General features: G+C 36.2%; 2 protein-coding genes across 2 annotated transcripts; both read left to right on the forward strand.

Annotated features, from left to right (window-relative positions):
* Positions 1-3,827: 3,827 nt before the first annotated feature.
* Positions 3,828-14,924, forward strand: ctsf (cathepsin F). Its single transcript, XM_059346701.1, has 14 exons — positions 3,828-4,189; positions 4,948-5,058; positions 5,838-5,919; positions 8,001-8,062; positions 8,225-8,297; positions 10,575-10,688; positions 10,853-11,001; positions 11,158-11,254; positions 12,161-12,241; positions 12,401-12,520; positions 12,770-12,834; positions 13,844-13,934; positions 14,022-14,080; positions 14,378-14,924. The coding sequence occupies exons 1-14, from the start codon at positions 3,944-3,946 to the stop codon at positions 14,450-14,452; spliced, it is 1,425 nt and encodes a 474-aa protein (XP_059202684.1). The 5' UTR covers positions 3,828-3,943; the 3' UTR covers positions 14,453-14,924.
* A 1,141-nt stretch (positions 14,925-16,065) lies between these two features.
* On the forward strand, positions 16,066-23,667 carry eif1ad (eukaryotic translation initiation factor 1A domain containing). Its single transcript, XM_059346897.1, has 5 exons — positions 16,066-16,376; positions 17,258-17,376; positions 17,488-17,596; positions 21,304-21,412; positions 22,736-23,667. Exons 2-5 carry the CDS (start codon positions 17,290-17,292, stop codon positions 22,968-22,970), a joined length of 540 nt encoding a protein of 179 aa, XP_059202880.1. The 5' UTR covers positions 16,066-16,376; positions 17,258-17,289; the 3' UTR covers positions 22,971-23,667.
* Positions 23,668-27,603: the final 3,936 nt, after the last annotated feature.

Below are 27,603 nucleotides of genomic sequence, written 5' to 3' on the forward strand. Positions count from 1 at the left end.
TGATTGATTATTTCTTTCCAGATTAGAATTTTCCACTCTGCTTTTGACATTCATTTCCACCTCCTCTTTTCTTTTTTTACTGCTTCCTTTGCCATTTTGTCAGCTTTTTCATTTCCTATTAAACTTTGATGAGCTGGAACCCACATGAACACTATTTCCTTACCCTGTTGTGTCAATCCAGATGTTTTTAACAGTATTTCATGTAATATTTCCTGATGTGTTTTGGCTGTCCTCTTTTTAAGTGGCATAGCTCTAAAAGTAAACTGTCTTTAAAGCTTTGCCACATTTGGAATTTAAATGAAAATGAATACACATCCTCACATGTTTTTCATCCAAACATGCATATAATCTATAGTTCTGCAAGAAACAACCACAAACTGTCAAAACCGGCCTAGACTAACTGTGTAGCTCTATTGAGCCTTTCAAAATTAAAGTCCCGTTATGGGAATAGTTACAGTACTTTGTCGCCCTCTAGTGGCGATATTGATCATCATTGGTTATTGACTAATTACAAGGGCTATTTTACAATATTTTAGAGCAGTGGTTCTCAACCTTTTTTCAGTGATGTACCCCCTGTGAATTTTTTTTTCAGCCAAGTACCCCCTAACCAGGGCAAAGCATTTGGTTGGGGAAAAAAGACTTAAAAACCGAGTCAACAAAACAGTGTCTGATTTATTAAACTTTGGAAGTGACACACATACGACACATACAAAATTCAAACATTAAAAAAAAAACTATTTCAAACATTTTAAATGTTGATAATCCATGACAAAATTTATTGCATAATATATTATATTTCTCATCACTAAAATGTAGTGATTTAAACTAATGTAGTAAAAACAGTGAGCATATAACCATTTAAAACTATAACTGCTACGCTTCAACCACGACTCCATCTTTGAGTTTTCAAGTGATTGACAGATGATGCCAGGTTGCATATGACAGGTTGGGTCGGACCCAAAATAACCCTAAAATATTTATAAAATAATTATTTTTAAAGGATTTTTGCATGGATGCTACTTTTTAAATGTATATATTAAAATCTCACGTACCCCCATTTGAGAACCACTGTTTAAAAGGTATAGGCTAATCAAAAATAATATGTGATATTTAAAAATATTGCAGCGAAATTCTATATAAAAATAATATTTGGTATTTCAAGTAGTATTAGTATGAACAGCATTGGTTCAGAAAAAAAGAATGACACACATGACAAAGGATGGATTCGCTGCTATATGATAGCCCTTGCATTTTTTTCAGTTACATGACAGATCATTAAAGACGGTGGTCTAGGATGTTATTGACATACATCTAAATGATTTATTACATAAATTGAGATGTGTTTGTCCTGAACAATATTTTTACTTGTGTGTGTATCATCAAAAATTATTTAATTGAGTGGCCAGTAGTGTCAGACTCAGGCTGCCTGAGGGGCAGGGGTATAAAGGATAAAAAGTGCAATGACTGTATGCAATGGGGCACCAGCACACAGAAAGTTTTCTAGCATCTATCAGCCTATATAGCACATTGTGTCTTCTTCATTTTTAGGGAGTTGCATTTAGAGGTGCAATTTATCACGTTTTTTCCACTGGAAGAGCTACCTTGGGGTCCATTTTATAATTTTTTCTCTATTTATGGGAACCCTTGGAAACGTTATCATGTTTTCTCTCCTGTAAGGATATCCTAGAAAACCCTTGTTTTCCCCTGCCTCTCTCCTGGATCCACCAGTGGTGCCCAGATTATGAGATGATGATGAGATGAGATTCAACTTTATTGTCATTGAACAGAGTAACAAGTACTTGAACAACGAAATGAGCCATCATCCCGTCCAAACGTATACAACACCCACAAACAATAAGACAGAGTGAACAGGACAGGAAGACAGGGAGGAAGAGAGAGAAATACAGCACATGAGGAGAGGAAAGGATATATTTTGCTATGTGTACCTTTAAATTTAAGGAGTGTGTTGTTGTTGTTTTTTAATCAATAGTTAAATGTTATTACAAGGTATTACAAGTTATCAGATCACCTGCAGCAGTGGTGGAAAAAAGTATTAAAGCCTTACGTTAAGTAAAAGTACTAATACCACACTGTGAAATGACTCCACTACAAGTAAAAGTCCTGCATTCAAAACTTACTTGAGTAAAAGTATAAAAGTATCAGCATCAAAATGTACTTGAAGTATCAAAAGCAAAAGTACTTGTTATGTAGATTGAACCCACTCAGATTGTTTTTTATATTCCAAATATATGACTAGATTATTAGTAGTAGTAATTATTAATTATTGGCACTACTACTTGGACTATTTTATTGTATAATATGCATGTATATATGTTTCTACATTTCTTTTTGACTTATTTAGACTGCTCCAACAAAATGTTGTCTTGTGCAACGACAAAACAGATTATTGTATTATATTCCTCGAGTGCAGTGCCCGTATAGACTTCCAGATGAGATGAGTCAGGCGTGGAAATCCAGAGTGAATTGTGTTACTGACTGGCGATCGGAAACAGTGCAATGTCGCAACACTTCCTACGTAAAGAATGATATTTTGAAAAATGAATTCAAAAATCGAGGATGCACACCTCCGTGCCATGTGCAAGCCACATAGGAAATCTGAGGTCAGTTTGACTAACGGTCAGCAAGATATGCCCTAGACACACACACACACACACACACAACCTGTGTGTGTACCAGACTTGAGATTAAGTTAAAACTTGCTGATAACAAAAGGGTTACACTTCTTGCTTTTATAGATAGATCCTATTCTAGATTATTATTATTGATGCATTTATGTAAGCAGTGTTTTAATTTTGAAAAGATAAGGCTCATTTTAATTTTAACTACTTAATTTACTTTTGTGTGGTTTAATTAAAAAAATGTATATATATATCTAAGCACTTTAAATTGATCATGTTTTTTTATGTTAAAATTGAACTAAAAAATAATTAAAGGTGTCAGCTAAATGTAGTGGAGTAAAAAGTATAATATTTGCCTCAAAATGTAGTGAAGTAGAAGTATAAAGTTACATAAAATGGAAATACTCAACTAAAGTACAAACACCTCAAAATTGTTCTTAAGTACAGTACTTGAATAAATGAACGTAGTTACATTCCACCACTGGCCTGCAGTCACAGCTATATGCGATAGCAAGATGATTTGTCTTTTCATTTGATCTATACTGCCCTACAAAGTCTAACGGCAGTAACTACATTTTTGGTCAAAATTGAGTTATAACTAAAAATTAACTCCTTCATTTCTTTTTTATCTAATCTACATCTAATCTATCTACACTAATCTCTGAATATAGTTGTTAAACACTTTTAAATACACGGATAACAAAATCAATATGAAAATGTTTATTCAATGAAAACTAAATATAAAAGCTGAAAGAAGATGACAACATTGTAGTTACTGCACTCTGTTTAGTGTGCAAGTAACTACATATGTTGGGGTCAAAGATCAAATAAATCATTTTTTGTTTTGAGCATAAAATGACATCATCAGTGCATGTAGAAATAAGTGTAATATCACAAATCTACATATAACTCATTTGGCTGGCCAGTTAAAAAAAAACATTAAAAAACTTTAAAGCAGTTTTTCTCAGTTTTACCCTTTGTGTAGTTACTGCTGTTAGACTTTGTAGGGAAGTATATACAGTGATGTTATCTGTTAACCAGTTATTATGGCGTTATAAGGGACAGTATTAAGTCATATGCTGCAGCTTTAACTGTGTGTTTCTTGAACACACCACGCCCCTTAATGCCCCTGACTCCGCCCACGACCTCATCCTACTTTGTTTGGCAACAACATCAGTACGTCTTGTGTAACCACTGCCGATCATTTAATATCGATCTCTTCTTCTAGGAAAACAAGCATCCTTTTTAACCGAGCAGAGCCTGGACACCGGTCCCTTTCCGTCTGACAACACATCGGAGCCAACATGGTGGTCGGATCCCGCTGTCCGGTAATCCTGTGGCTGGCCCTGGCCGCCGTGCTGGGCTCGGTACTCGGGCTCGGTGAGGACATCGACCGGCCTCTGTTCGGACCTCCAGGCTCTCCTGTCCGGCTGCAGGAGTCCGACGCCGGCCTGAAGAAGGCTCTGGCTTTCGCCGAGGAGCGCTACAACCGGGGCTCCAACGCCATGCACCTCCGCAAAGTCAGCCGGCTCCTCTCTGCCACCAAACAGGTAATAACAACAACAAACGCGGTGAATGTGACCCTTGTTAAAACCTTTATTTCCCCAATGCATTATATAGTCTTATTTTATCATATTAAAATAGTGTAGATGAAGAATGAAGCTGTTATTTTACACAGTTCGGCTCATTTTTTTGTAAACAACATTACGCCGACGGCTATTTAAAGCTACGTTAAGCTAGCGATTGTTAGCTAGACAAAGGCCGGAAACAGCGTGACTTACCTTCATAATAATTGCATAAACTGGTCACTGTGGTATATTACTAATGTATTTTAATAAAAACGAAATTGTATATTTTAGTCTCCTCTTTCCCATTGGTGTTATCAAGTTTGTGATTTATTTTAGTTGTGGCACTTTCTGAAAAGTCTACAAGACAAAGTTACGAGCAGTGTGTGTCTCTCAATATATTCACTTTGTCATTCTGACCGGAAGTTGTATCTTTGAGTTTAACCTGGCTTGACAATACAGTCAAGTTGCCTCGCCAGAGTCATTTGTCAGCGCATCTATCTGTGCAGTTTGGCCTTTTGCCACCACAGTCTCCATGCAGCAAAAGAAGCATCCAGATACAACACAGTAAATATACATTCACAAACAGCTTAGTCTACCTAAAGTCATTCAAAATACACACATATTGGATTTGTTAAAGGATGCTAGACTTTAACTCATTTAAAGTCATGTCTGAATAAATCCTTTCTTAAGTTTGTAAATTAAAAGTGCCCACTATATGTATGTGTTTGTCTGTTTTCCAGCTGGTTAAGGGTATCCGCTACACCATAACAGTGGAACTGAGTAACACTCAGTGTAAGAAATCCACCATGCTGAGGACATGTGACTTCTATCCCGAGTTACAGAAACTCAAGGTACACTGTGTGTGTGTGTGTGTGTGTGTGTGTGTGTGTGTGTGTGTGTGTGTGTGTGTGTATGTATGAGGGAGGGAGGGTGAATGTATGAGAGAAAGTAGGTCATTGTCACGATTTAAGAAAAGCAGATTTAAGTAATATATTCACAACGGTTACATTCCAAAAATGAGAATGTGCATTAATTCATTATCGCAGCAGTGTTGTTCTGTTTGTTCAGCACAGATGTCAGCAGTCTTCTGATCTTGTGACTTGTGTTTGACTTGGAGGAACCCCGAGCATGTGAATGCCTCATGCGCACATGCATACACAGCACCTTATTTTTTAGATATAGTGATAAAAAGCCCTTATAGCAGAGGACATTCGTCAAAATGGATCTAAAACACATTATGCGTTAAGTCCCTCGTACTCTTACTTAATTTCCTCACCATCCTCTGGTCAAAAGCACACTTTTTTGTTCTTTCTTTGTCTCTCTATTTTTAGACTTAACGGTGGAGACCTATTCCCCCTTTAAAAAAACATTCTGTATCTAAACCAGGGGGAAGGAATAAGTCTAAATGGAGCCGTTTTCTTGTTGAAAATCTAAAGACTTTATAACGACATAACTTACTTTCCCACTTTGATGTTATCAGTGTGCTAAACACATTATTCCACTTGATCAAACCCTTTCTAACACTCTAAATATAAACTGTATGTGACAACAGATTGATTCACTTTCCTATCAAGAGCAATCACTGTGTTCTAATCCCATAGTTCTTCATCTCTGTTTTTGTTTATGTCAGACGGAGGTGTGTGTGTTCGAGGTGTGGGACATTCCCTGGCAGGGCACCTCCACCCTGCTCAAACAGAAGTGCCAGCCTAAAGGTGAGTCAGCAGCCAAACACATCTGAGATCCATGGTTTAGTCAAGTTACTCAGCTGTTGTTAAGTGTGAATGATTGTGGTTCCTCTGATATGATATCTCGCATGTATTCTTTCCTCAGGCTTCTAGGCTGTCTGGAATCACTGTTGAACTACTGTTTTTGTGGTTTCAATGTTTTCCCATGATGCTTTGCTTCCTCAGTAGTCGCTGTAGTATCTTGCCAGATAAAAGTGGCTCTTATTAAGCAATCTCAATAGAGAAAATAGTCTTTAGAGTGGCATTTTACGTTACCATTATGGAAAAAGATATCAGGAAAATCTGTTACAGCAACCTGTTTGTATTGATTGGCACTGATCTTGCAAAGCAGCCTTAAAAGGAGAGTTCAGGTTTATTGAAGCAGGGTTGTGTAAGGTGCGTATCCATCTTCGGTGTATTACCTGCAGTAGATTGCTGTCAATACACCTTCAGTCATGCTATTCTCTTTTCAATGTCACCAGACTCCTTTAACAAAAGCAGCAATTTCACCTCACAGAACACAAGAGCTGCTGATCTACTACTGCTTTGAGCGGTTCGTTTGTTTGTGTTATTGTGTCAGTGTGACTTCGGTGTTTTAAACTATTAGTTCAGGTCCACAAAGTCACACAATAACACAAACAGACTAAACGGTAACATATGTCTCTCTGCTGAGTCTGCACACAACATGCACAGCTCAGCTTGTCTGTCTCTTCTGTCTCCGGCACGCTTCTCCCTACTGAGTTGGTGCCGTCTGCCATCTGCTTTACCTCACATAACCCTCTCCAGTAAACCCAAACCCTCCCTTTGGCCAACCAGTTAGTGCGTGGACAGAAAAAAGACTTTAAACTTTGTGTGTTGCCAAAAAAACAGATACATTTGTCCTTCATTGCTCTGTTATTATGTAACGCTAATGTTTGGCAAATAACTTGGCAAATAAGCAATGCTTTATACCAAAGAGTTAAACGAGGCAAAAGGTTAAAAAGTGAAGTGACATCAACAAATGTTTATTTTAAGTTACAACCTCAAACAATAATTATATAATATAATAATCAAAGTTGCATTCCATGTATTTCCATTTTTTAATAACTAACTTGAAATCCATAGAACAAATGTATTTTGCACATATGAAACATGAATAACATCATATAAGACATGACTTTATTTATCCTGCAGTGGGGAAATTTCGTTGTCATAGCAGCTCAAGATACAGACACATAGATATAGAAGACAGAATAAAGAATATAGAAAATAAGACATATACATACATTCTATACACATACATTTCTGCTATTTGGCATTTTTTATTAATATATATTTTTTGTGTTTCTTTGTTTTCCTGAAAGTACTTTGCATTTTACAGATATTGCACATTGGAGAAAATATATTTTAGCATGTTAAATAGGTTGTTGCATGTAGTAGTATGAACATCAATGAATAAATATATTTAGATATATAAGTGATATATATGACATATATAATGTGTAAAAAATACCAAATCATATCAAAATTACTTTATTCATCCCCAGGGTAAATTCAGCAAAGGCCTAATGTGGTCAGATGTCATGGAAAAAATTAAAACAATTGTTTTCTTCAATTTCTTGTTCATTTTAATGCATGGTACAACTAAAGGTACATTTGTTTGGACAAATATAATGCTAACAACAAAAATAGCTCAAAAGAGTTTAATTTAATCGGTTTTCTTGGTATTAACCAAAATCATGATCAAGAAAACTATGGAAAATGTCTAGATATCAGCTCTTAAATTAAACTCTTATGAGCTATTTTTGTTGTTATCATTATATTTGTCCAAACAATGTACCTTTAGTACCAGGCATTAAAATGAACAAGAAATTGAAGAAAACAATGGTCTAATCATTTTTTCCATGATTGTATATTTTTGTGTTTGTTTATTTTCCTGAAAGTACTTTGCATTTTACAGATACATATCGGAGAAAATATATTTTAGCATGTCAAAAAAAATACAGAAGGTCTAATTGGGTCAGATGTGTATAGGTGTATAGGTGTTCTGCACATTGACACATTGTTGTCCTCCATGTTTTTCTTATCAGCTGAACCTCAACAAGAAGAGACCAACAAGGTCACGGATGAATCCAGCAGCCAGCCTCTGGAGGTAAACACAATGACCTGGTCAAATCAATAACCGATAATTATCTCATATCTGCCTCATCCATACTCCTGCAGAGCTTTTGTTTTGTAAACTGCCTTCATCAGCTTGAGTTTAAGATAAAATATAGGGTGTGTGTTGCTGATTCTGTGTGTTCTTATCTGGCAGGAGAACGTGGAGCTGCTGGGCCAGTTCAAAGAGTTCATGGTGAAATACAATAAGGTGTACAGCAGCCAGGAGGGTGAGTCACTGACACGTCTACAGTCTTCATACCAGTCATAGCAAGGTGCATTATGTGCCTCAACACCTTAAACCCTATATGTTAACACAGCTTACTTACAGCAACGGTAGAAGCTCTTAATCCAGTTTGACAACCTAAACATAAAGCGAATATTCCAGGTTTATTCACAATACTTGTTATTAATGCATCATGTGTACTGATGGGTTATAAGCAGCTCAACAGTGAATAAAAATCACTAAATTTAAAATAGCAAAGAATTAAATGCTGCATAAACACGACAGTTGAATGTGATTTCAGAGGATGAAAAGATAAACAGGTGAGGACAGAGGAACTGTTGTCTCACTGTGTAAGTGGCAGATAATAGATAATCATTAAAAGATGAGATAAGGACTTACTGCGTGTTTGATAAATGAGATAGGAGGCTGAGTGATACTGGGACTAGGCCTGTCACAATAATTACTATATCGACTTATCGTTCGATATATAAAAATGGACACGATAGTTTTTTCTGGACTCAATATATTGTCGTTTATATGCGTGACTTTGTGTCTCCAAAGTAATCCTGTAAATGCTTTACAGGCTGTATAAATTGCCAAAAAACCCTATATTTCCCAAGCAACCATTCCAGTTGTTTTTGTTATTTTAATAATAAAATAATTACAGCTGCAACAATTATTCGTTAAATCGAACAATAATCGATTATTAAATTAATCATCAACTATTTTGATAATCGAATAATTGGTTTGAGCAGTTTTTTTAAAGACAATAAGTCCAAATTCTCTGATTTCAGCTTCTTCAATGTGAATATTTCTGGTTTCTGTGTTCCTTTATGACAATAAACTGAATATCTCTTTGGTTTGTGGACAAAACAAGAGACCTGAGGACGCCATCTTGTGGTTTGGGAAACACTGATTGATATTTTTATACATTTTATTGATCAAACAACTAATCGATTAATCGTTTCAATAATCGACAGATTAATCGATAATGAAAATAATTGTTAGTTGCAGCCCTAAAAATAATATAATACATAATGATTATTTCATTGCAATGTTTTGTTAAAAGAGCCTGAAAGTCTATTTTATTTGTTTTGGTTGTAGTTTATTTATCCATGTTGGATTTATCTATTATATTTAAATTTTTTCCACATTTAAATTCCAATGTTTAATATTCTCGAGATTTAAAAATTCATTGCTGGTGAAAAGGATGTAGTAATTATGCTCTAATATCATTAAAAACTAAAAAAACATCGATACAACAATACTATCGTTTATCGTGATAGTTTCTGGGGAAATATATCGTCCTAAAAAATGTGTTATCGTGACAGGCTAACTGGCTGTTTCAGCTTTATACACGGCTGCTCATGAAGTGTAATAAAATATTTTTTACCTCTTTCCATGAAATGATAGTGACAATGTGATTTATTCTTGACAGATAAAGTGTTTATCTTCTCGAAACTTTATTAATCAATTAAACATGAAAATGAGGATTGTGTCTGAAAACTAAGTGACTCCAACTTGATGGGCCACTGTGTTGATTGGTACAGTTCTTCCTTATTGGTTCAAAATAGTTAAATTATCATGAAGAAAATGAGGACACATCCCAAGAGTCGCTACAGGAAGGAATGTACTGTTGTGTGTTCTGTCAAAACAACACACATCAACACACCAACAGAGTGTAACAATACCACAGTCTGCAAAGTGAAAAATTGATACATATCATCATCATTCCCATTTTATATTTATTCTTGGTTTTAAACCTTGTGTCAAGTTTCATTTAGATGTTTGGAAGACCTCAGTAAAAAGATTGTCACCTAATGTTAATGTGAATTGGTTCTGTAACTGATTGTTTAAACTGGGTTTATATCATCTCAGATTGATCACAGGCCCCAGAAAGATTTTGTGATTTCAGCAACTGTCGTATCGATGTTCAGATAACCAGTACAAAATCGTATCGTTCTGAAACTATGAAACAACACTCTGCCTACTCAAAGAATGAATAAACAGAGCAGTAAAACTGTCTTTCCCTGTCAAGTTTGAAACTATAATAACCAACAACTCTGCCTTTCACTGTAACTGTGTTAATGTTTTGCATGTGTTTTGTCTGTGCTGTTTTGTTTTCTCTGTACTCTGTTTTGTGTTTTCTCTGTACTCTCGACATCATTGTAAATGAGGGGTTGACCTCAATGATTCCTTGAGCAAATAAATAAAGGATAAATGAAAATGAAGTACTACATCATTTTTATGTGTTTTTTTATCTCAATCTTTGCTCCTGCAGAGGCAGATCAACGCCTGCGCATCTTTCACGAGAACCTGAAGACTGCTGAGAAGCTCCAGTCTTTGGATCAGGGGTCAGCTGAGTATGGAGTCACCAAGTTCAGCGACCTGACTGGTACGTCTGCGTGCGTGTGTGTGTATGTGTGCATTTCCTTGTATTTCCACAGTTTCCCCTGAGGAAGTGCACCTCCTGTCTTCATGTGTTGCATCAGCTTTTTTTTCAAAATCTTCTTGGGCAACACAAAAAAGTTTTACTGCTCTCCTTCCGTTTTTCTCCAGAGGAAGAGTTTCGCTCCACATACCTGAACCCGCTGCTCAGCCAATGGACTCTTCACCGAGCGATGAAGCCGGCTTCACCTGCCCAAGGCCCCGCCCCTGACAGCTGGGACTGGCGGGATCATGGAGCTGTTAGTTCCGTTAAGAACCAGGTACCAACAAACAGAGTTAATTATAGGGCGGTCACTCTAAATCACATGTTATTAATGACTAAATTATAGCGCCTGCCTACTTCATGCTGGTGTGTGTGTGTGTGTGTGTGTGTGTGTGTGTGCGTGTGTGCGTGTGTGCGTGTATATTTCTTGCAGGGCATGTGTGGATCCTGCTGGGCATTTTCTGTGACAGGAAACATTGAAGGCCAGTGGTTCCTGAAAAATGGGACACTGCTGTCCCTCTCTGAACAAGGTAACACACACACACACACACACACACACACACACACACACACACACATTCTTGTACTTCTATCTTTGTGAGGACCCTCATTGGGAAAGTGAATTCCCTTGCAAGGGAATTTTTCATCAGTTTTAGTTTTAATTTCGTTGTGAATTTTTGTTTTCAAATTCAGTAAGTTTTAATTAGTTTTTAGAGTGACTTTGCTAGTTTTAGTTTAGTTTTTTATTAGTTTTAGTTTTTTGTAATGGGGTATTTTTTGGGTGGGAGATTAAAAGAGAGGTCACAGTCAATTTTGCAGTAAAATATCCTTTGTCTGATCCATCTTCATTATGTATGAAAAAAGTTGACAAAGACGAAATCAAAGGACATTTTCACTATAATTTTAGTTCGTTTTTGTTAATTTTGTAACCACACTATACAGTTTCAGTTAATTATCTTTTTTTTTAACTCATTTTTATTTTTATTTCAGTTAACGAAAATGTTTTTTTGATTGTAGTTTTCGTTATTTTGTTTCGTTCTTGTTAACTATAATAACCTTGTTCCCTAGCCCCTTAACCTAACCCTTAACCATCACAACTAAATGCCCAACCCTAACCCTAACTAACATAAACCTAATTGTAACCTTAACCCTTAAAACAAAGTCTAAAATCTCAAAAAAGCCTTGAAAGAAGTGAGGACCGGCCGAAATGTCCTCACTTTGCAAAAATGTCCTCAATCTGTTGGTTAAAAACGTGTTCCGGTCCTCACTATATAGGAAGTACAAGAACACACACACACACACACACACATGAACAGACAAAAACAAAAACAGATGATACAATAATTCAATAACTTTCCCCTGCAGAAAAGCAATCACCGTTTATATTTGCAGATAAAAGCCAGGATTTGATTGGTTCATTGATTTGTCCTTTCCAGAGCTGGTTGACTGTGATGGGCTGGACCAGGCCTGCAGGGGAGGACTGCCATCAAATGCTTATGAAGCTATTGAGAAACTGGGTAATAAGTGATGTGTGCAAAAGACAAAAATGAAGCATCTTGGCTTCTAATCCCCCGTTTTTACTTTTAAATTACAGCTATTTAGTGACTCTGAGCAGCCCTGCTCATGCTGAGTGGAAGCTTTAACCTTTCAGTCTTTATCCTTGATGTGTTGTTTAGGTGGTCTGGAGACAGAGACTGACTACTCCTACACCGGGCGCAAGCAGAGGTGTGACTTCACCAGCATGAAGGTGGCCGCCTACATCAACAGCTCTGTGGAGCTGCCCAAAGATGAGAAGGGTGAGTGGGCTGAGCAACTGGAGAAGAAAGGGAAGATAAGGCACTGATGAATATGTCAGCAGAAAATATAACTAAAATACACAACAAGAAGCTTTTTTATCCCAAAGTGACACTGATTTGATTTAATAAACAGTTATTAGCAGTAAATAGAGATTATTAGGTTAGGGTTTTACAGGTATTTTAATTGTCCAACTAGAAATTGTTTGAAACAAGAAGCTTTTAAATTAACTGTTTTATTTTTCCCTCCAGAAATTGCAGCTTGGCTGGCTGAGAACGGACCGATCTCTGTTGCACTGAATGCCTTCGCCATGCAGGTAAACTGTTTTGTCCACCACAGAAAGGACTGAATGAAACGCTCAAATGAATGTGTAAGACGTAGGGGGGAGCTGTTGGCAGAAGTTGAATATAATATTCATGATTGTGTTTTAATTATAATAATAACAATTTAAACTTTATTTATACAGCACCTTTTAAAAACAGCAGCTTACAAAGTGCTGCGACAGAGAGCAATTATTTACACAAAGAATTATGCCATAAGGCTAAAAACAATTCTTACATTAAAAGAAAAACAATAAAAGACAGAGCAGGAATCATCACAAGACATTCTCAGATACACAGAAAATAAAAGGTAAAAGGAGTAAAAAAGTGTTGAAGTAAAAAGGAGTAGTAAAATAGAAAGCATTACATAAAGTTTGTGTATTATCACCTGAAACTTAGCTTAGAATGAGCCTTATATATCTTAACAGTTTCTACAGTAGCCTGAATGGACAAACTAACCACTGGTGTAGAGAGGGCTTTTCACGTTTTTATGTTGAAGTGAATTCCAACATAGGTTCTCCTACGTGCTCTGGACGGGTAGCCTGGCTAACACCAGATTATATCATCTAGTCTGGCTACCACCTATTCATTTTTCTGTAGAGGAGGCGTGATTTACGATCCTCCAGAGCCGTTTATTGGGCGCTACGAATGTCTATTATAAGCGTCTGTACGTAGCTCTTAGCCAATCGTATCAATATATACCAGATGACGTATGTAGAGCAAAAGAAATTTATGTTTACATAGCCAGACTAGCCCATCTCTATTTTGAGACAAAGCGCAAGGCAGTATGGGTATACCCAGGCTACTGGACGGGAGGAGTAAACAGAGAGGTGTTCAGGTTGCTGCAGTCTGCAACCTCACCACTAGATGTCACTAAATCATACACACAGTTCATTGAACACACTGTATGCATGTAAACTGTACATAAAGATATAACCTCCTCTTTCGCTTCAATGTGATCCTCGACATAAAACCATATCTAATTTTGTCTTTTCATTTCTCTAGTTTTACAGGAAGGGTGTGTCTCACCCTCTGAAGATCTTCTGCAACCCCTGGATGATCGACCACGCTGTGCTGATGGTGGGATACGGAGAACGTAAGTGTTTTTCATCCTGTTTTTTTTATCCTGGCTTCGTTTACCCAACACTTTCTGCTCTTCGTATTAATGTTTCTGTGCTTTCAGGTAAAGGAACTCCATTCTGGGCCATCAAAAACAGCTGGGGAGAGGATTATGGAGAGCAGGTAGGACAGCCGCATCTACCGACAGTCTTTGTTTGTGGATTAGAGAGAAGTTGAATCAGGCATGACACGGTTCTAAAAATAATTAAAAAAAATATAGCCACTAGAAACGACAGTCTGGTTTTAAAGCTAGAATTTCTTGATTTGAGAAGACAATGAATACCAGTCAGCAAAGGCTGACCTCAGAAGAACTCTTGAGTTTAACACTGCAAGACCTTAACAGGACCAGTGTGGTGTTTTTCTCACCATATTGTACAAAGCTAACTCCTGTTGTGTATGTGTTTTCTCTCTCTCATGCAGGGTTACTACTATCTGTACAGAGGGTCAAATGCCTGTGGGATCAACAAGATGTGCTCATCTGCTGTAGTCAACTGAAGCACTGAAACACCACATATCCAGAGCTTATGATGATTAAAATTCTACTGATGTTACTTTTCCGTTAAACCAAACTAGTGTTCCACCTTCATACCTCACACCTTGTGTCATCAATTTACTGAAAACATACCAGCTCTGATAAAGCTAGTGTTGCTGTGGAATTTTATAGAAATTTTAAAGTATATTTTATGTGCGCATCTCATTCCTTTATTCCTGCAGGTCATAATGATTGCTGTGTTTTAACAAACTTTCCTCTCAGTAACTGAGCGTGCACTAACTCTAGTTAGCCTTTTGTCTTGTGAGTTTTCTTGGGTGTTTTGTTGCCAGTGATCATGCTAATGCTATGTAGTACTTGAGGGGGTTTTTGAAAGATGGGCGTTTGCACATTACTACATAGATGCAATGTCATTGTAAAAACTGCTGTAAGACAGTAAGAAATAATGAAGGTTGAATAAAAAAATGTGGGATCCTATTATTTGTGTATGGTGTTCTTTTCTTATATGCATGGAACAACAACCATTGAAATGTATAAAAACCAATAGTGGAATATTACAAAGTACATTTAAGTACTGTACTTAACTAAAATTTTGAGGTACTTTATACTCCTACTTCACTACATTTTAATGTACATATTGTTTGTACTCCACTACATTAGCTGACAGCTTTAGTTACTTTTGACATGAAAATCAAGATACATTTAAAGTGATTAGACTTTTTTTATTTTTTATTAAACCTCAAAACAGTATATTAAGTAGTTAAATTGAGCCCTATCTTGAGGAAATTAAAATGCTGCTTAAAAATGCATCAATACAAATAATCTAGTAATATATTTGTAATATATAAAATAGCCTGAGTGGGTTCTACTATTACTTTTTATAAGTTAAGTACATTTTGATGCTGATACTTTTGTACTTTTACTTCAGTAAGTTTTGAATGCAGGACTTTTACATGTGGAGTAATTTCACAGTGTGGCATTAGTACTTTTACTGAAGTAAGAGATCTGAATACTTTTTTCACCACTGCTACAGGTGATCTGATAACTTTTAATACCTTGTAGTAACATTTAACATTTAATAAAAAAAAACAATCTTGGTGCTTCCATTCTGTATAACGAGTACTTTTCTAAATCTGAATACTTTTTCCACTACTAATAAAAAACAAAAACAAATATGAAACACAATATTTTACTGTGAGATTATACTGGTCAATAAAGTATGTATAAACCACAGTCAAATAGCTAAAATGTCAAAGTGGCTTATATAAACAGTAAACAGAGACAACAATTTTCTTCATCAACATGCACTGCCATTACTGTGAATTAATACATTTGCGTAACAGTGACTTGACCTAAAGTAAAAATAGCTTGAACTTGAAAATTGACAATAATAAAGAAAATACTGGATACTTTTATACCCGTTAACTCATGTATGTATTATGTGAAAACAGCTTAGTAACGGTGAATGCTAGTGATCTTGAATGCTGCTCAAATTGTAAGAGAAGACAAAACTCTATTTCCCACAATGCAAAGGAACTACCACGGAAGTACTCGACCTGTGTAAAGTCGTATGTTTTAGGGAACCGATATCTGGATTTTATGAGATACAAACATAGTAAGACTGGTAATAGAAATTGATACTAAAGTGACAAACTTTAAATGGAATTCCAACCCCCCGTCACTTGTCCCTTTCACCTGCAGATAAAAGAAAAAATAGACAGCAACCTTTATTTTGAAAGGAGGCGACCGCTTCGCACCGGAAGTGTAAAATTTCGTGTTGTCTGAAAACAGGAACGCATGTGTTGGACTTCACTGAGGAAATATTACAACGTGTCTTTTCTTCAAAGATATTTTAGCTGCTGTCAGGCTGCCTAGAAACACAATCTGAACCAAAGAGACACAGTTAATATTTTCCTTCTTTCATTCAAGGTAGTTATTTTAGCTGTCACGTGGTTGAGATTGAGTTGCTTTATGAGTTAGCTACTGTTAGCTTAGCGGGCTAAATCACTTGTAACGTAAATGTTTGTTACATAATTTTAAGAAAGCAGCTATTTGCTAACGTTTCTAGCTAACTTTCTAGGATTATAACATAAAGAAAACTCAAGTGTTTTCATTCGTCCAACAATTATTGAAATCACTGCTGTAGCCAAAGTTTTATAAAGTTGCTAAGCTATTTTACTGATAACTTAATAATTAGTTTCTCCTGGACTTGTCAGTTTAGATGCTTAGCCCGTGGTTTATAAAATCTCCTCTGTTAGATTATTGTAGGGCTGGGCGATATGGACCAAAAATCATATCCCGATATATTTAGGCTTAATATCGATATATGATATATATCCTGATGTTTTTATCGCAAAGTGAGAACAAATGTTCAGTCAAAGTCAAATATGACGTGTCACAAGTAATTTTATTTGAAACCGTTTATTTAAGTGCACATAAATACTGTATAACAGGAGAACCTTTAAAAAAAATAAATTAAAGCATAAAGTGCACATTTAAATAAAAACATATCTTTAATAAAAAATAGCCTATGAAATAAAATAGGCCAATCTTTTTCTGAAATAACGTATATGTATATATATATATGGGAAAAGAATAACAAACATTACAAAATAACTAAATATGACAAACCCTAGTAAGGGCAGCATTTATACACAAAGAAAGACATTTTCCGATATGGTCTAATTCCATATCACATTTAAAAATATACTGATATTTCGCCCAGCCCTAGATTATAGTCTACCAAATGTGCTTTCATATCAACCCAGCTTACCTTAACTGATTACCATCACTTTTCCTATTTTCCCCAGCTGGCGACAGAACCTGAAGCTCACAGTTTATAATGTCACAAGCCACCAAACGCAAACATGTGGTGAAGGAGGTTCTGGGAGACTTTGTCACCCCCACAGAAAACCAGCAGATTGTGAAGGTGAGCTGTGAACACACTGCATTGTATTTATCGTATAAACAACAGTAAACAGCCACCCACATTACAGACGTGTCTCTTACTCCTCCTCCATCCTTACCTGTGCACCTTCAGGTTACTGGTAGCCGTGGCAACAACCTCCATGAAACAGTCACAGCGCAGGGGGAGACTTTCCTGGTCAGCATGCCCACCAAGTTCCGCAAGAACCTCTGGATCAAGAGAGGTGAGTGTCTGAGCATGATGATTAGATTAAATATTGATGATAATTACAACTTCTGTTATTACTTTACAAATGCGTGGTTCAACCCGTTATCCTTTACTGTTCAACCTGCTTCTTTAACACATCACGCCTCCAAAATCATTGGTCTCCCTACCAAGGTTATAATAGTTTTGGATTTTTCATTAATTTTTGTTTTAATTTCGCTGTGATTTTTTTTTTTTTCAAATTCAGTTAGTTTTAATTAGTTTGTAGAGTGAGTTTGCTAGTTGTAATTTGTTTTAATTTTTGGGGAAAATGCTTAGTTTAAGTTTAGTTTTTAGTTTTAGTGTTAGTTTTATTTTTTTTGTAATGGGGTATTTGTTGGGTGCCAGATTAAAAAAAGTCACAAATGTTTCCTTTATTTCCTTTGTCTGATCCATCTCAGCCCCAATAAGTTTATTAAGTCATAAAACCAGATATATGAAATAGATTTCATATCAACCAAAAAGGTTTACGTATGAAAAAAGTTGACAAAGACGAAAAGGAAGGACATATTCAATATAATTTTAGTTAGTTTTGTAACCACAAAATACAGTTTCAGTTAGTTTTTTTAAAAAAATCTTGTTTTTATTTTTATTTCAGTCAATGATAATGTTTTTTAATTTTAGTTTCCGTTATTTAGTTAGTTTCCCTTGACTGTAATAACCTTGCTCCCTACCCACAACCTCTCTGACCTCAACAACACAGCCATCGCACGCAGAGCTTTCAGCATAGCACACGACCCCAGCCACCCCCCTCAACTCATCCTTTGTACTGTTACCATCTGGCCACAGGATCCTGGCCTGTAAACGAGCTCGCTACAGCAGAAGTTTCTACCTTCTGCTGTATCAGCTCTAAACAAAGCACCCCGGTAACCACCGGAGGGGTACTATGCTCAGGACAGAGAGGGTTGGAGGGTTAAATGTGACAAATGTGCTGTAAGTGTATATTTTTGTTTTGTTGTGGTGTCTATATGTGTTCTGTGTCAATGTATGTGGGTGGTTGACGTGACGCTCAATTTTTGTGTTCCCAGTGACAAATATTACTAAAATTTGATAATATTTCATTAAAATTAATGTTTTAATATGCAGTTCATTCTTCTACATCTAACATTACATTTTGTCCGCAAAACTGGTGTCCTCCTGGAGCAACGCCATTATGTCGATGTAAAAACGGGCATTAATGTGACCACCCCATTACTGAGAGGGGTCCTTCCAGAATCAGGAAGGACAGAAGACATCTCTGGAGCAGGTGGACTGCACACAAGATCACTTCTGTCTCAAATATTTTACTATTACTATTTCCGTGCAGTGTTGGAACTGGTCGTCTTAAGGTAGTCCTTTGGTACAACGCAGTTTAAGTATTGATCTGAATATTTTTATCAATTTACATTGATTGATAATTGAAAATAATGTAAACCTTAACACTGTTACTCAGGATGAAGAATGTCTCTCATATAGCTAGGCCGCAAACTGGCATTGATTTCGAAAATGTCCACTGGTGAAACGCACTGTCCTATAGTACAACATGAAGTCAGTTTCACTTATTTTTTTCCTTTACTCCTATCATAATGAAAATTAACACAGTGAAAGCAAACATGTAAACAAACATTTTTTGTATTACAAATTGAAAAATTAGTTTAAATATGCAAAAGAGATATAATCCGAGTCTAAAAAATGAATGGAGGTTAATGGACGGCCGCATTTGGATGGCCCGTCCTACCTGGCTGACGGGAGCTTCTCTGTCCTGCTTGGGGATTTCTTCTCCTCTGTTGCCCCCCTCACCTGTGGGGTCCCTCAGGGCTCTATACTAGGTCCCATCCTCTTCCTATTATATATTTTACTCCTAGGGGACATCCTAGTCAAACATAACATCTCCTTCCACTGCTTTGCAGAAGATGTCCAGCTATATCTGCCTCTTAATGTTGATGGGCAGGCTGCACTCCAGCCATTGCTTGATTGTCTGGCTGACATCAGATCATGGATGGGTGCAAACTTCCTCAACCTTAACGAGAGCAACTTTTAATGACTAATTTAAGTAGCTTTTTTGCATTTTCTCTTAACCTCAGAATTTGAGGACAACACAACTCAAACCTTCCTTCCCAGTTTTGTTAAAGCTAGTTAAAGCTAGTTTGATTTGATGTTGAAAGTGAGAGGCTGAGACGACCACCAAGGAAAGGTCTAGGAAGTTTAGGGAGAGGCTGAATGAAGATCCTGAGAGAGAGAGAGACGCAGAAAGTAAATTTGACAATGTTTGATAATTAATTTGACTTTGTACACGACATGGGCATACTAGTACTCTGTTGTCCAATGGTGCAACGGAATGTCCTGTGGTGCAACAAATTGAATTGTGAGTGGAAAAGGTATTTTAATGAAAAATGTATGTAAAAAGTGTGGGATAGTACAATAATGTTATCATCACTATGCAGCTATAAGGATGAAATGAAGATTCCTTGGGTTTTATACCAATTATAATGAACGTAACCCAGGCATTTGGGTGAAGTCTCTATGTGTACATCTTATAGTATATAAATAACATAATTCTGAATTTTTTAGGGGTATGTTTGATGTGGAAATATAATTGGGACAAACTAATATGCCTTTGGCTTATCTATCTTATCTGTCCAACATTCTCTGAATTAAATAATGACATTCTTTATTGTGTTGCACCGGTGGACACATTTTAGGACTACCACACCAAAAAGTGAATAATATGTGTATCTATCTATCCATCCATCCATCCATCCATCCATCCATCCATCCATCCATCCACCCACCCACCCACCCAACCCATCTATCAATCTACAGAGATTTCAGTATCAGTCAAGCAGCTCAAACAGAATGGAGACACAAGTGACAGCACTGTACAGAGAAAGTGTGCAATATTAGCAATATATAATTTTATTAATCCTAAACTTTGCAGGTCATGAACTTCCTGAAGAAGTTTAATTAGAAAAACAGTTTTCCGTGTCTGGGAATGGTTTGTAATCACTGTAATGTTTTTAAAAAGTTACATTGTTTGACAATTGTTTATAAGAAAAATAATCTTTATTTGTTGTCACATACATACAATTAAAGCACTAGAAGTGAAATTCAATCTCTGTATTTAACCTTTCCTAAGCATGAGGGGCAGCTTTTGTATAATGTCCAGGGGGCAACTTGTGATTCAGTCCCTCAAGTCGCTCAAGGACACGTGGACAGGAGGAGTCAGGGATTGAACTGCCAACTTTGTGATTAAGGGACCACTGGCTTTGCCTCCTGAGCCACATACAAATCACAAAATGTTGCATTAAATATGTTGTTTTATTTATTTTAAATATATTGCTGTGCTGTGTTACTTTTGAAACAACTCTAGTGTCACAAGACACATTAGCTTTAGCATAAGCTTTAGCCTTGACTTTGTGAATATCAGATTGCAGTTCTGCACACTTGGTTTCTTTAAGATGTTGGAGGCTAAAATATTCTCTGTCGTGATGTATGCAACTGGAAATGGGATCTTAAAATGTATATGTGTGAGACTTATGAGTCAATGTTGAGCCAGTCTGAGGCTTTAAAAAAGCTGTTTTGGGAGCATGGTATTTAGTGTTTATTCAAGATAGAAGTGTGAGAGTGTGTTCATAAAAGCTGTCATTTCTCTTCATGTACTTGCTTTTTTGTTCACACTTTATATATGTGTGCTCTCTGATCCTCCAGGTGACTATGTGATTGTGGATCCCATTGAGGAAGGAGAGAAGGTGAAGGCAGAGATCAGCTTTATTCTCTATAAAGATCACATTCAGTACCTGCAAGAACAACAGCACTGGTGAGTAGGAACACACCCCCAGGCTAATACAAACCACACATCTTATCCTTGATTATATTTGAACATTTATGAGAAGGCAGACAGCCAATGTGTTTTCCTCCACTGTAGCCTTCCTCTTTCCCACAGGCCTGAGTCAGCACAGTTTGTGTTCTCACAGGAGCAAGATGTGACTACAAGCTGTATTTTGTCATGTTTAGGCTTTGTAACTCACAGATACGCGCCTGTAAGAAGAAGAACACACACACACACATTGTGTAAAACTAACTTTGTTCGACATGAACAGCTGTTGTCATAGGTAACCTGCCAATAGAACTCGGGTGCATTTTCTGCCCTTTCTGTACGGGGCGGGCCCAGCCCAAAAAAGATAAAATGTGAATTATTACAGAAATCGGGGCTCATTCTGACCGGGATCCCTTATCTGTGACCTAAATAAAGGCGCGCTGCATTGAGACTAGGGCTGGGCGATATGAACCAAAATTCATATCTCGATATATTTAGGCTGAATATCAATATACAATATATATCCTGATATTTTTATCGCAAAGTGAGAGCAAATGTTCAAAGTCAAATATGACATGTCACCAGTAGTTTTATTGAAATTGTTTATTTAAGTGAACATAAATACTGTATAACAGGAGTACCTTTTTTTTATTTTTTATTTTTTTAAGTCAAAGCTCCATGAAGTGCACATTTACATTAAAAACATATCTTAAATAAAAATAGCCTATGGAATTAAATAGGCCAATCTTTTTCTGAATTAAATATATTTATATTAGAAAAGAATAACGAACATTACAAAAGAACAGGGCAGCATTTATATATAAAGGGAAAAAAAGTGGGCGTTCCCGGTGGCACACCTGGTAGAGCGCGTACCATAGAGGCATTGTCCTCGTAAGCGGGCGGCCCGGGCTCGAATCCAACTCGGAGCCCTTTCCCACATGTCTTCCCCTCTTTCTCCCCCTTCACTCTGTCCTATCAATAAAGCCCAAAAATGGCCAAAAAAATATCTTTTAAAAAAATAAAGGGGAAAAAAAGTGAACTATATCGATATGTGCGATATGGTCTAATTCCATATCACATTTAAAAATATATTTATATTTTTTTTATATCAATATATTTTTTAATATCAATATATTTTTTTATATCAATATATTTTTTTATATAGTTATATTCTTTATATCGATATATCGCCCAGCCCTAATTGAGAGCAGATTTTTTTCTCCAGTTGTGTTTACTCTTGGGCTCCCAATCAACGAATCTGGGCTCTTTTACACATCATTTTGTCAAGTGTAACTGAGTGTATTGTGTGTTTTTTTTCTCCAGGCCAGAGGGGTTCACAGAGGAGCTGTCAGAGCAGGACAAGACAAACAAACAGCAGGAAAAGGAAGCAGAGACGCAGGAGAAAGACGAGGAACTGAGTGACTCTGAAGACGACGAGAGCGACCTCTTTGTGAACACCAACCGCTGTAACTACCAGTACAGTGAGAGCGAGGAGGAGGACAGTGAGGAGGAAGATGATGACAAAGAGGAAAGGACAGAAAACGGCTCCAAGCACTGAGGACGATGGAGATCGAGGGGAAACTGAGACTGTGTGCTGTGCTGTCACTGACTCTGGACTGCCTGTAGTAGAGGCTCACTGAATGGACTCAAACCTAATGGTGTAAAATAGGTCTTGTTTTTTTTTTTAAATTGATTTAAAAAGATCACAAATCAGTAACTGAATCAAAACTTCTGTAGAATCAGATTTGACTGTACTTTCATTGTCTTACTTACACAAACTCAAGCATGTTTATATCCTTATATGGACAATATCCAGTTACAGGATCATTTTATTTTAAACTGTTATATCAATTCCTCCTCCTCCATAGGACAGAATGAATCATTTAGAAACGTACAAAAATTGCACAACTTAACGCCTCGTCACCGTTGACAGGACATATTTTTGTCATGATTGATTTAATTAATTATAGACAAATAGACCTCTGGGCGTGGTGAGAATTAAAAGACCTTTCCAGTTTCACCACTCCTCTGAAGGATGTTGATTTAACTACCTGGCACTCTTATTCAGAGCTCTTTGTAATGCTGATTGTGCTGACCAAAAGAGCAAAAAACACTGTAGTTTCAGTTGACTTGTATGACTTGTTGTAGTTAAAAGTTGGGACATTGTGGCTGCTTCGTGCCTCATCTTTCTCTGACATTCCTTTAGCCACTCAGCCAGTTTTGGTTTGTGTCACAATGAAAGTTTTGAAAAGGAATTCTTAAGTTTTGTTTATTATCTCTTGCACTCATCATCGTCCATGTCATCCAAGAGTTCAAGAATTCAATATCTTGTAAAGAAAGTCTCTTTTTATTTCACAGGCTAAGAACCATCTCTTCTGGAAACCGTTTAATATGAACATGAATATGGGTGTAATTACATTACTCACACATGTACAAAGTGGTTTAATGATATTGACACATTGAGTAATTTGTATTACCAGTAGAACCAGCTCTACAGGGACTTTTCACTAGAAACATGTTAGGCCTGAGGTGTTGTTTCAGCATGCTTTAAATACAAACCGGTGCTGAAAGTAGAACTTTTTCAAGTGGTTTTGAATGTTCAGGGCGCCCATAATGCTGTTATTCTGCAAATGTGACATTTATTTTAGCTCAGTATTCATGCTCTTACAGAATGGTTCTCTTCAAAGATTTTTACATTTTGCAACAGGCTATAATAAACATTGATGTTGCCAACATTTTTTTAAAGTGTAAATATATATAGTGTATAAACAAACTCAGGATGTTGGTTTGATATTTGAGAGGGCAAATATCAGTATTAATGTTTTTAAAGAGCTTGCAGACTTTGGCACAAGTTACACTTTAGATTCTGTGTCCTTCGTTTCAATATACAGGTGCATCTCAATACATTAGAATATCATTGAAAAGTCCATTTTCAGTAGTTGAAGTCAAACAGCCCCAACAAGTATTGAGTCATATAGATGGACATACTTTTCAGAGCACAAACATACTTTTCAAAATTGTTCTTTTGTAATATTCAAATGTTTTTGATACGATGAATATAAGATCGTCATTAAATGTAAGTCATAATCATTATAATTAGAAGAAATTAAATACATTAAGACATGAAATGTTTCATTCTGTGTGTAATGGGTCTATATAATGTGTTATTTCCACTTTTTGAATTGAATTACTGACATAAATCAACTTTCTATGATATTCTAACTTTGAGATGCACCTGTAGCTAATACTTGCACAAAGTGCTTTTGGACATGGTTTTTATTATTATTCAAATTGCATCTGTAAAAAAAAATTGTGATTTAAACTCCCACAACAAGGATTTCTAAATCTCTCATGGTTGAGCATCCAAAAATTAGCAGTTCGAAGACTCAGTAAAGGACAACTCATTCTGCTTCTCATCATGTGCTCACTGGGAAACACTCTGCCCTAAACTGCACCTTTTGTGTAGAACTTGTTTTATATGACCACAGTGTTCCTTCATCTTCTGTTCAGGATTAACTCACTGTGTACATGTCTGTAGTTGCCCTTTTTACCCATCCTTTTTACACACAAGTGAACACACCATGCAAGGAGCAGTGGGCTGCACGTTACTTCGCCCGGGGAGCTGTGCAGGGGGGTTAGGTGTCTTGCTCAAGGGCACTTCAGTCCTTTAACTATCAGTCCTGGGATTCGAACCCTCCGATTATAAGCCCAATTCCTAACCTCTAGGTCACAGACTGCCCAATAGATAAATAAATAAGTAAGTACCATTGATGGAATTGAACATTTATTATAAAATAATCAGAAATACAGAAAAATGCACAAGATGTATTTTACTCCATCAAATTATAACTAGACAGTTATCTTTAGCAATACCTGTTTCACTTCAAACATCACTGGAAGCATTCATTCAGTTCAGATAACGTAACATAATGGGGGGGAGACGTTTACAGTTTCAACACTGGTGGCCAAACGTCTGTAAACTCATCTTAGGCTACATTAAAACAGTTGCTTTGAGCATACACTTTATGTACATAGATAGGGCTAGTTTGAGATTTTTCTTGCCCTCAAAGGGAACCTACAGTCATGAAAAAAAATCATTAGACCACCCCTTTTTTTCAATTTAATTAATGTCTGGTACAACTAAAGCTACATTTGTTTGGACAAATATAATGACAACAACAACAATAGCTGATAATTTAAGATAAGTTTAATTTAAGAGCTGATATCTAGACATGTTCCATGTTGTTGTTTTTTTTATAATAACCAAAACCATTATCAAGAAAACCATGGAAAATGTCTAGATATCAGCTCTTAAATTAAACTCTTATGAGCTATTGTTGTTGTTATCATTATATTTGTCCAAACAAATTTAGTTTATTTAGTTGTACCGGGCATTAAAATGAACAAGAAATTGAAGGAAAAAAATGGTCAAGTCATTTTTTCCATGACTGTACATACTGTATATTTACCTTACTGTGTGAATGAATAACACATTGTTCCTCTTACAATGACAGATCAAATTAATAAGCTGTAAAATCCACACTGCACCTAACCTAGACTTTAGCTAACGGTTCGCTGGCTCTGCTCTGGAGCAGCGTGAGCCTAGACTTGGCTGGGTTATACTCTGAAAATCGCCTAAATATAGAGTTACATTTTGCAGTATTAAACAGGCTTCAGTAATGATATCAATCTAGAAATCTAACATTAGTCATTTGTTACCAGGCAGACATTTGACCCAGGGCTAGAGCAGGTGCAGTGTGAATCTTAAAGCCCAAGAACTGTGTGAAAAAGGGCTTAAATATGCCGGGGTCGACTCTTAGATGTGCAGTGTGAAATGCCTTTTGGTTTTGGCTTACCGTGACTAATTTAGCCAATGTAAGCCAACTTTAGCTAATCATTTTATAACATACATTACTGAGTGGGTTCACAAATGTCTCTCCTCCACTTATGCTACTGTAACAGTCAGTATTTTAGCTAAATTATTGTGTTGCACTGTTAAAAGTCTAAATTATTTTACAAATCATGTAAATCGTGTATTACTGTGGACTAGAGGTGGGACAAAGTCTTTGTTTTGCAAGTCACAAGTCCTAAACTTTGAGTTTCAGTTACTAAAAATGTCACATTGCTATCATCAACGCATAATGCCTTTTTTAAAACACAGTAATACATTTACAAAACTCTGAATTCTTTCTAAAATGTGTAGTTACCTGATAAAACAAGTTCACTCAATCATTAAAAGTATTGCTGACTTTGCACTTTCAGGGCATGTAGCATGGTTTTGGGGGCAGTATCAAGTTGCTTAAAGTCTGAGGGAGTTACAAGTCTAAAGGAATTACATTTGTGACTCAAGTGGAAGTTGTGTGACAGGAGTCCACACCTCTGTTGCTGAACATTTCTGTTCCATTACATAGTGTTGTTTTTCAAAACCTAGTATTCTAGTGGAATAACAAACATAAAACTAAATTTAAGAGCAGACATGATGTTCATGGTGATAATTCATTACAGGTTATTTTCTTAAATATACTGAATGGCAATCAGAAACCTTACAGGCTAAATAAAAACATTTAAAAGTACAAAAAAAATTATAATAGTATTAGATAATGGACTAAAATACAGTCATGGAAAAAATGATTTTGTTGTTTTGTTGTTTTCTTCAATTTCTTGTTCATTTTAATGCCTGGTATAACTAAAGGTACATTTGTTTATACTCTTAATCATTATATATATATGATATCTGATATCTAGACATTTCCCATGGTTTTCTTAATAATAACCAACATCATTAACAAGAAAACCATGGAAAATGTCTAGATATCAGCTCTTAAATTAAACTCATATGAGCTTTATTTGTTGTTATCATTATATTTGTCCAAACAAATGTACCTTTAGTTATACCAGGCATTACAATGAACAAGAAATTGAAGAAAACAAGGGTGGTCTAATCATTTTTTCCATGACTGTATGTGAAAACACTGGGTTGAATATGATTATTAAATATTGTTTAGGCTGTTGGCAGGTGGATGGCCTGCAGGGTTTTCACAATGAAATATAACCCCAAAACATGGACGCCTAAAGTAAATAAATACAGTTTATATAGTCTAGTCTAGGTAATACAGTTTCACATCTTCATGACTGACAGCAGCTCACCAGGATGTTTGCTATCAGAAGGTGGGGTCAAAGTTTGGATACTC

This window comes from Centropristis striata, chromosome 12 (assembly GCF_030273125.1).
Source record: "Centropristis striata isolate RG_2023a ecotype Rhode Island chromosome 12, C.striata_1.0, whole genome shotgun sequence".
Lineage (NCBI taxonomy): Eukaryota > Metazoa > Chordata > Actinopteri > Perciformes > Serranidae > Centropristis > Centropristis striata.